Source organism: Rana temporaria, chromosome 1, assembly GCF_905171775.1.
Source record: "Rana temporaria chromosome 1, aRanTem1.1, whole genome shotgun sequence".
Classification (NCBI taxonomy): domain Eukaryota; kingdom Metazoa; phylum Chordata; class Amphibia; order Anura; family Ranidae; genus Rana; species Rana temporaria.
The window spans coordinates 655028364-655038592 of NC_053489.1; the positions used below are offsets into that span (position 1 = coordinate 655028364).

A 10229-nucleotide genomic window follows, 5' to 3' on the forward strand; every position below is an offset into this window, starting at 1 on the left:
AGAAAAGATAGGAACAAAGAGAGAAAAACGCAGCGGACAGTGAAAGAAAAGATAGGAACAAAGAGAGAAAAACGCAGCGGACAGTGAAAGAAAAAATAGGAACAAAGAGAGAAAAACGCAGCGGACAGTGAAAGAAAAAATAGGAACAAAGAGAGAAAAACGCAGCGGACAGTGAAAGAAAAAATAGGAACAAAGAGGGAAAAACGCAGCGGACAGTGAAAGAAAAGATAGGAAAAAAGAAGAAAAAACGCAGCGGACAGTGAAAGAAAAGATAGGAAAAAAGAAAGAAAAAATGCAGCGGACAGTGAAAGAAAAAATAGGAACAAAGAGGGAAAAACGCAGCGGACAGTGAAAGGAAAAATAGGAACAAAGAGGGAAAAACGCAGCGGACAGTGAAAGAAAAAATAGGAACAAAGAGGGAAAAACGCAGCGGACAGTGAAAGAAAAGATAGGAAAAAAGAAAGAAAAAAGCACTGGACAGTGAAAGAAAAAAATAGAAGAAAAAGAAGAAAAAAACGCAGCGGATAGTAAAAAAAAAAAAAAAAATTGGTAAAAAGAAGGAAAACAGCACTGGACAGTGAAAGAAAAAAATAGAAGAAAAAAAGCACCAGACAGTGAAAGAAAAATAAGGAAAAAAAGAAGAAGAAAAAAAAGCACTGGACAGTGAAAAAAAAAAAAAAGAAGAAGGACAGCGACAGAAAAACTAGGAAAAAAAAAAAAAAAATGCAGCGGACAGTGAAAGAAAAAATAGGAACAAAGAGGAAAAATGCAGCAGACAGTGAAAGAAAAAAAATGAGAAAACAAGCATCCGAAAACGCATTAAAAATGCACCAAAAATGCATTAAAACGCGCATTCAAAAAGGCATCCAGGAGCATGCTTTCCCTGCATCCAATTAGCATTACAGGCGAGTGTGACCGGATCCCAATGGAGCCGGGTCACACATCTCCGAGGTGGGCCACTGTGCGTCTTTGGGTCCGGTTCAGGTTTGAATTCAGGCAAAATTTCGGACCTGAATCGCACCTGAACCTGTGAACAGGGACGCACCGGACCCCATGCTGGAAACCGCGGCCGGAGATATGTGAACTTGGCCTTAAAGTGAAAGTAAACCTTTAAGGGCCACATCACATGCTGTCCAAACACATGGAAAATAGGTTATATGGATTCCAATGGCGTAGTTCACACAAGTGCCGGTCAGTGCCAGGGCATTCCAGTTCCAGAAAGTAGAACATGCTTCTTTTTTTCTGCATTGGACTGTACTGGAATGCATTAAAACACATCAAAAACGCACCGGAATGCACTGGAACACATCAAATACGCACTGAACCCCAGTACTGGTTTAAAAAACTTTTTTTTACCATTTTTTAAAAATAGGAAAAAAAAAAACATCTGGAAACACATCCAAAACACACTGGAACGTGCCAAAAACGCATACAAAATGTGCATGCAGAAATGCATTGGAAATGGGTCTGGAGTGCGTTTTTTAACCAGCCCTAAATCTCTTAGGAGCGAGTGATTAGCATAATCTGCCTAATGAGCTTTTTGGGGTTCTTTCAAACGCCCTCTAACTAGCAATATATTGTGGATCACTGTTCATAGGACGGTAGAGCAGGGGCTGGCAGGCTTTCAGAAGACAATCGTGTTTGCCTTTTTACTCTCACAGGGGATTTTGTATGACAAATTCCACCCCCCCCCCCCCCCCAAACATGAGCCAAGTGCTTGGCTTGCAGCTATAAATCTCTCCCATTGACCTTTATGGTCCTCTTGATAGCAAATGCCGCCTGCCAAACTCTGCAAGCTGTTTGCAAGTATTTTTTTACGGTCCTGGCACGTGTACGCCCCCCCCTCGCCCAGCTACAATGATAGAATACAGCCAGGCGGCCAAAGGGCAGTAAAACTGTGGCCCGTATGATTTATGGACTTCAGCACAATTCTGTCTCGGCCTCCCAAGTGTGTAAAAAAATAGGAATAATAGACTGCAAACAACACTAGAAGTGGGGTTCAATCGCCTGTTTTAATTGGCCACCCGTGTGAAAGAGCCCTTAGACTGCAAAGGGACCCCCCCCCCCAAAATAAAATTAAATAAATAAATATGTCTACAATTTGAACCCATTAGGGGTAGGCTGGAATAGACTACCAAATATTGTATTATTTTGTTAACAACCGTATGAACCAATGTAACTAAGTTGGCTACAAATGACTAAATGTGACAATATGACTATATTAAATATTTTCAATAACAATCTATTGATAATAAAAATACACATATTATTTATTGTTGCACAGTGAGATATAACATTGTGGTCAGTGAGGAGTTTTGCTTGCTAAATTTCTTATCACAAATATCAAAATTGTTCTCAGGCAGATTTATCAGACAAGATGGGAAAACATCAGAAGAAAAGGAGCGATGGGCACCCCATTCCCCACACACACAAATGGGGGGAGAAAAAAATACAAATACGTTGGACTTTTAAGGTGCCATTAAACAAATTGGTGGCAACATATTTAAGTTTATGTTGACGCCTTTTTTTAGCTGCAATATTTTTCAAATAAAGAGATTTTCAAATGAATATTATTATTTTTTGGGGACTTTTTTTTTTTTTTTTTTTTTTAATAAATCAATTAAATAAATATATATTTTTTTATTTATTGGAACCTTGAAAGTCCAATGTATTGGTATTTTAAGAATCTGAAGCAAGGCTACAGAGAATCCTACAGAGAAGTGAACTTTTATATTATTGAGATATGGAAGTTATTGTGACAGTCATGGACAATATTCGATAACTGTATACACAACCACCAGACCAAAAGGATATCGCACTCTACAGGCCAGAGAAGGAGCACACATCAAATTCAGAAAATTACATTATTGAGATGTTGAAGGGCTTTTATACTATTAATATGTTGAAGGACTTGGGTAGATCCAAAAGTAAATTAGAAAATGCCTTTAACCACTTCCTTACTGGGCACTTAAACCCCCTTCCTGCCCAGAGGACTTTTTGCGATTCGGCACTGCGTCGCTTTAACTGACAATTGCGCGGTCGTGCGACGTAGCTCCCAAACAAAATTGACGTCCTTTTTTTCCCACAAATAGAGTTTTCTTTTGGTGGTATTTGATCACCTCTGCTGTTTTTATTTTTTGCGCTATAAACAAAAATAGAGCAACAATTTTGAAAAAAAAAATATATTTTTTACTTGTTGCTATAATAAATAGCTCAATTTTTTTTTTTATCCTCAGTCTAGGCCGATACGTATTCTACACATTTTTAGTAAAAAAAAAATATCGCAATAAGCGACTGGTTTGCGCAAAAGTTATAGCGCCTACAAAATAAGGGACAGAATTATTATTTTTTATTATTTTTTTTTTACTAGTAATGGCGGCGATCTGCGATTTTTATTGCGACTGCGACATTATGGCGGACACATCGGACACTTTTGACACATTTTTGGCGCCATTCACATTTATACTGCAATCAGTGCTATAAATATGCACTAATTACTGTATAAATGTGACTGGCAGGGAAGGGGTTAACACTAGGGGGTGAGGAAGGGGTTAAATGTGTGTCCTATATATGGAGGGGGGGTGACTGGGGGAGGTGACCGATCTGTGTCTCTATGTACAAGAGACACAGATCCGTCTCCTCTCTCCCTGACTGTCTGTGAGAGCCGGCAATGAGAAATTATCTCATATGTAAACATATGAGATCATCTCTCATTGGCCGCACAGATCGCCTAGCAAACGGCCACTCCGATTGGCCGTTCACGGCGATCTGTGATTGGCTGTGTCCAAGGGACACGGCCAGCACAGAAGTTCTCCGCTGCGCGCTCGGGAGCGCGCACGGGGAACGCAGAAAGGGGCGGCCGTAAAAACACAGCGCCCCAGAGAAGTAGAACCACCCTGCGGCCGTATATAGTCGTACGGCCGTCGGGAAGTGGTTAGACACAAAATTATAATATACAGTAAAACCTTGGTTTGAGAGTAACTTGGTTTGAGAGCGTTTTGCAAGACAAGCAAAATCTTTTAATATATTTTGCCTTGATATACAAGCGATGTCTTGATATAAGAGTAGCGTCATGTCACAACTGAGTATAAAAGAGAAGAGAGGCGCCTCTAAGTGTAGCAATATGGTTACATTTAATGAAGGTACAACATTTAGAAACTCACATGGTTGATGATTAAAAGAAGCACATGTAAGTATGCAGGGATCCGGGGTAAATCTGTCCACATAGACCATCCTCCGCACCGCCATTGATGTCGTCCCTTCCACGAGCGGTTCAAGCCTCGCTTTCAGATCGCTCTACTGCAGGGTAATTTCTCGCTCACGATTGCAGACCGACAGCGGTGAGAGCCGGCGGTGAGGAGGATGGTCTATGTGGACAGCTTTTCCCCGGATCCCTGCATACTTAGAAGTGCCGCTTTTAATCATCATCCATGTGAGTTTCTAAATGTTATACGTTTATTAGATGTAACCATATTGCTGCACTTGGACGCGCCTCTCTTCTCTTTAAGGCCGCATTCACACCCGAGCGTAGCGTTTTCGGTCGTTTTTTTCCAGCGTTTTGTCGCGCTTATTCACACGTTTGCATACAGCGTTATTCGACGTTTTTGAACTTCGTCGTTTTTTATTTTAGCCAATAGGAAAAATGATCATCTCTTTCATCACTTGTTGCTATGTTTGTAGATTTGTTTTATCTTCTTCCTAGGTGAATGTTCTATTTCCCAGAACAGATTAAAGCGACAAAACGCCCGTAGAAACGCTCGCTGTCGCGCTAGACGCTTGAATCGAGCGTTTCCATTAGTTTCTATGGGAATACAAACGTTCAAAAACGCCCAAATCAGCCCGATTCACGTGACAAAAAAGGGTCCGGAACTTGTTTGAGCTTCAGGCGTTCGGCTTCAGGCGTTTTGGAGTGGAGATGTGAACTATCTCCATTGAGAATAATGGATTTTTTTCCCCTCTAGCGTTTTATAGCTTCAGGCGACAAAACGCTCAGGTGTGAATGCAGCCTTAGGGGCAGATCCTCAAAGAAATTACGCCGGCGTATCTCATGATACGCCGCGTAATTTCAAATTTTGCGCGTTGTATCTTTGTTTTGGTATCCACAAAACAAGATACGACGGCATCTCGGCTAGATCTTAGTACGCCGTTGGATCTAAGCTGCAATTTTCCGGCAGCCGCTAGGTGGCGTTCCCGTCGAATTCCGCGTCGAGTATGCAAATTAGCTAGTTACGCGATCCACGAACGTACGTCCGGCGCATTTTTTTACGTCGTTTGCGTTCAGCTTTTTCCGGCGTATAGTTAAAGCTGCTATTATGAGGCGTACTCAATGTTAAGGATGGCCGTCGTTCCCGCGTACAATTTTGAATTTTTGACGTCGTTTGCGTAAGTCATTCGCGAATAGGAATTTGCGTAGAATGACGTCACCGTCGTAAGCATTGGCTGGTTCCGGTTTAATTTCGAGCATGCGCACTGGGATACCCTCAGGGACGGCGCATGCGCAGTTAAAAAAAAACGTAGTTTACGTCGGGTCACGACGTATTTCCATAAAACACGCCCTCATTACATCCATTTGAATTCCGCGCCCTTACGCCGCGAGAGATGCACTACGCCACCGTAACTTACGACGCGGATTCTTTCTGGATTTTAAAAAAAAAAAGTAAGTTACGGCGGCATAGTGTATCTTAGATATGCTGCGCCGCTGTTACGAGGATCTGCCCCTTAGACTCTGGAGCTCCTGCTGGATTTTGCTTCTAATCCCCTTGTGGAGGCTTCCATTTGTGGATGGACATTTTATGGTTACATTGTTATAATCTTTTTATATAAACTGAAGGACCTACGAATAAATGGTTGAGGAACGAATCATTTGAGTTTCCATTATTTCCTATGGGAAAATTCGCTTTGATATACAAGTGCTTTGGATTACAAGCATGCTTCTGAAACTAATTATGCTCGCTATCCAAGGTTTTACTTCTACAGCTTAATTCAAACTATGGAACAACATAACGAAACACCAATAAAAGTACAGAGAACATTATGAGAAAAGTTTGGATTACCTGCTCCTCATCCATGGTCTCCTCTACTCCTTCCTCCTCCACCACAAAACTCTCCTTCAGCTTCAGGTACTCCTCATAGTCCCGCTTCTCCTGCTCCTCCTTGGCTTTCTTCTTCTCTTCTTCCTGCGGAGAAGACAAAACACTGTTCAGCCTGGGGGGTACAGGGGGGCAAAACACATGGGTGGCCCCGGCCAGACCATTCTCAGAGTGTGCCGAGGACACGAGCCACTCATCATCATCATCCTCAGTAATACTCAGTGACCTTTTATAGAGCACAGGCTGCTGACTTATCATAAGACACTCCCTGACTGAGCTCAGCGTGGTTACTTCCTCTTCCAGCAGTCATTATTTTTCTCATTTAGAATATTTTAGAATATTTCTATAAAAGACAAAGTTTTTTTTTTAATTATTATTATTACAAAACAATTCCGTTATTAAAAAAATAAATACAAACATTTGTGAACTAAAAAAGGGCCCCATTTATTTATTTGGTTTCCCTGTTTTCTAAAATATTGGGGTTGATTTACTAAAAAGATCGCAAAATCTGATGCGGCTCTGCATATAAACCAATCCGCTTCCAGGTTTTATTGTCAAAGCTTAACCGCTTCAGCCCTGGACCATTTGGCTGCCCAATGCCCCGAGCCATTTTTTGCGATACTGCACTGCGTCGCTTTAACTGACAATTGTGCGGTCGTGCGGCGTTGTACCCAAACAAAATTGACGTCCTTTTTTTCTTTTGGTGGTATTTGATCACTTCTGCGGTTTTTATTTGTTGCGTTATATTCAAAAAAAGATTTTTTTGCTATAGTAAATATCCCCCAAAAATATATAACAAACATTTATTTTCCACAGTTTAGGCCGATATGCATTTTTCTACATATTTTTGATAAAAAAAAATCGCAATAAGCATATATTGATTGGTTTGCGCAAAACTTATAGGGCCAGATTCACATACATTTGCGGCGGCGTAACGTATGTCATTTACGTTACACCGCCGCAAGTTTTCAGCGCAAGTGCTTGATTCACAAAGCACTTGCCTATAAACTTGCGGCGGCGTAGAGTAAAGCCGTCCGGCGCAAGCCCGCCTAATTCATATGGGGCGTGTATCATTTCAATTAGGTGCGTTCCCGCGCCGAACGTACTGCGCATGCTACGTTTTGAAATTTCCCGCCGTGCTTTGCGCGAAATGACGTCGCACCGACGTAATTTTTTGAACGGCGACGTGCGTTACGTCCTTTCCCATTCCCGGACGTCTTACGCAAAAAAAAAAAAATTAAAATTTGACACAGGAACGACGGCCATACTTTAACATGGCCTGTCTATTTTTACACCACCTAAATAGCAATCGCAACTTTACGACGGGAAAAGCCGACTAGCGACGACGTAAGAGAATGCGACGACCGCGCGTACCTTCCTGGATCGCCGTAAACAGCTAATTAGCATACCCAACGCGGAAAACGACGCAAACTCCACCCAGTGGGCGCCGAAGTATTGCATCCTAAGATCCGAAGGCGTACGAAGCCGTACGCCTGTCGGATCTTAGGCCCTTTTCACACTACAAAATAAATCCGTTTTAATATCCGTCAGATAATGTTAAAAAACTGAAGTTATACGTCCTTTATAAAATATCATTAAAGTCTATGGGATTTTTTTATGTTCCGTAAAGATCCGTAATAGTCCGTTATAACATACGGACGTTAGTTATAACGGAATATGTGACGGGTCTTGCACTATTTTTTGTCAATTTTTTGTCTGTTGCAAGTAACGGATATATTAACGTCCGTTATATTTTAACATTGAAGTCTATGGCACACGGACGTTAGTAAATGTCTCCGTAAATGTCCGTTATGTTAACGGACGTTAATTTTACTGAGCATGGATATTCAGGGGAACCCCGCCGTAAATTTAAAACAAAAATGACGTGCGGTTCCCCCTAAATATCAATAACCAGACCCATTATCCGAGCACGTTGACCTGGCCGGCCGCAGAAAAGAGGGGGGGACAGAGTGCAGCCCCCCCCTCTCTCCTGAACCGCACCAGGCCACATGCCTCAACATGGGGAGGATGTCCCCATGTTGATGGGGACAAGGGTCTCATCCCCACAACCCTTGCCCGGTGGTTGTGGGGGTATGCGGGCGGGGGGCTTATCAGAATCTGGAAGACCCCTTTAACAAAGGGGACCCCCAGATCCTGACCCCCCCCTGTGTGAAATGGTAATGGGGTACACTGTACCTCTACCATTTCACGAAGGAAGTAAAAAGTATTGTAAAAAAAACACACTGACACAAAAGAATAAAGTCCTTTATTAAAAAAAAAAAACCAAACTCCAGCGCTGAAAAATCCACTCGTTCCCGGCTTCCTGCGTTGTCCTGATCCAGCGACGGGTGCGGGTGATCTCCCGCGATGAGAAGATCCAGCGTCGGGTGATCTCCGCTCCGGCGATGAGAAGATCCATCCATCCGGCGCAGCAGCATCCCGGACCTCCTCTCACCGCTGGGCACAGCCCAGCGAATGAGCAGCTGCAGCTGTGACATTTCTTATATAGAGGAGGCAGAGCCACCCGTCACGTGACCCCGCCCCCTCTGACGTACCCTCTGCTACGTCACTGGGGAAGACCAAGAAGAGGAAAGACCTTTCCTCTTCTCGGGCTTACCCAGTGACGTATCAGAGGTACATCAGAGGGGGCGGGGTCACGTGACGGTCATGTGCCCAGCGGTGAGAGGAGGTCCGGGATGCTGCTGCGCCGGATGGATGGATCTTCACATCGCCGGAGCGGAGATCACCCGACGCTGGATCTTCTCATCGCGGGAGATCACCCGCACCCGTCGCTGGATCAGGACAACGCAGGAAGCCGGGAACGAGTGGATTTTTCAGCGCTGGAGTTTTTTTTTTTTTTTTAATAAAGGACTTTATTCTTTTGTGTCAGTGTGTTTTTTTTACAATACTTTTTACTTCCTTCGTGAAATGGTAGAGGTACAGTGTACCCCATTACCATTTCACACAGGGGGGGGTCAGGATCTGGGGGTCCCCTTTGTTAAAGGGGTCTTCCAGATTCTGATAAACCTCCCGCCCGCATACCCCCACAACCACCGGGCAAGGGTTGTGGGGATGAGACCCTTGTCCCCATCAACATGGGGACATCCTCCCCATGTTGAGGGCATGTGGCCTGGTGCGGTTCAGGAGAGGGGGGGGCCGCACTCTGTCCCCCCCTCTTTTCTGCGGCCGGCCAGGTCAACGTGCTCGGATAATGGGTCTGGTTATGGATATTTACCGGGAACCGCACGTCATTTTTGTTTTAAATTGACGGCGGGGTTCCCCTGAATATCCATACGACTTCTGGAGCTGGACTTCAAGAAAGGGTGAAATGGTTTTTATTAACGGACGTTAGAAAGGAATGATATAACGGATGTATACGGATATATACGGATAAACATTATCCGTTTTCAATAAAGGAAGAATGGTAAAATATTTATCCGTATGTATCCGTTATTAAATCCGTTAATAAACGTCCGTTAATAGGTGTAATACGGATATTATAAAACGGACATACAATTCATAGTGTGAAAGAAGCCTTAGCCAAATGCCGTCGTATCTTTGTTTGATAATTCAAAATAAAGATACGACACGGCAAATTTGAAAGTACGCCGGAGTATCAGCAGATACTCCGGCGTACTTTTTCTGTGAATCTGGCCCATAGAGTCTACAAAATAGGGGATAGTTTTATGGCATTTTTATTAATATATTTTTTTTTTTTACTATTAATGGCGGTAATCAGCGATTTTTAATCGGGACTGTGACTTTATGGTGGACACATCGGACACTTTAGACACCATTTGGGACCATTGTCATTTAGACAGTGATCAGTGCTATAAAAATGCACTGATTACTGTGTAAATGACGCTTGCAGGAAAGGGGTTAAACACTAGGTGTTCCCTTACTGATGGGAGGCGTGGCTACATGTGACACGTCACTGATCGTTGTTCCCGATCATGGGTAACTGTCATCAGTGACAGTGTCACTAGGCAGAATAGGGGAATGACTTGTTTACAAAGGCATTCCCCTGTTCTGCCATTGCCGACCGCAATGGCGGGCCTCCCAGGAACATCGAGTTCCCGGGACCCGCGGAAGATTTAAAGGGACGTATCTGTACGCCAATCTGCATGCCGGTGCCATTCT

General features: G+C 43.3%; 1 protein-coding gene across 1 annotated transcript in view; it reads right to left on the bottom strand.

Annotated features, from left to right (window-relative positions):
* Window positions 1-10229, bottom strand: part of DDRGK1 (DDRGK domain containing 1) — an 89040-nt gene that overhangs the window by 31113 nt on the left and 47698 nt on the right. Inside the window, exon 3 of the mRNA XM_040335509.1 lies at window positions 6054-6176. Within this exon, the coding sequence (XP_040191443.1) occupies window positions 6054-6176 (123 nt within the window). The remainder of the gene's footprint in view (window positions 1-6053; window positions 6177-10229) is intronic.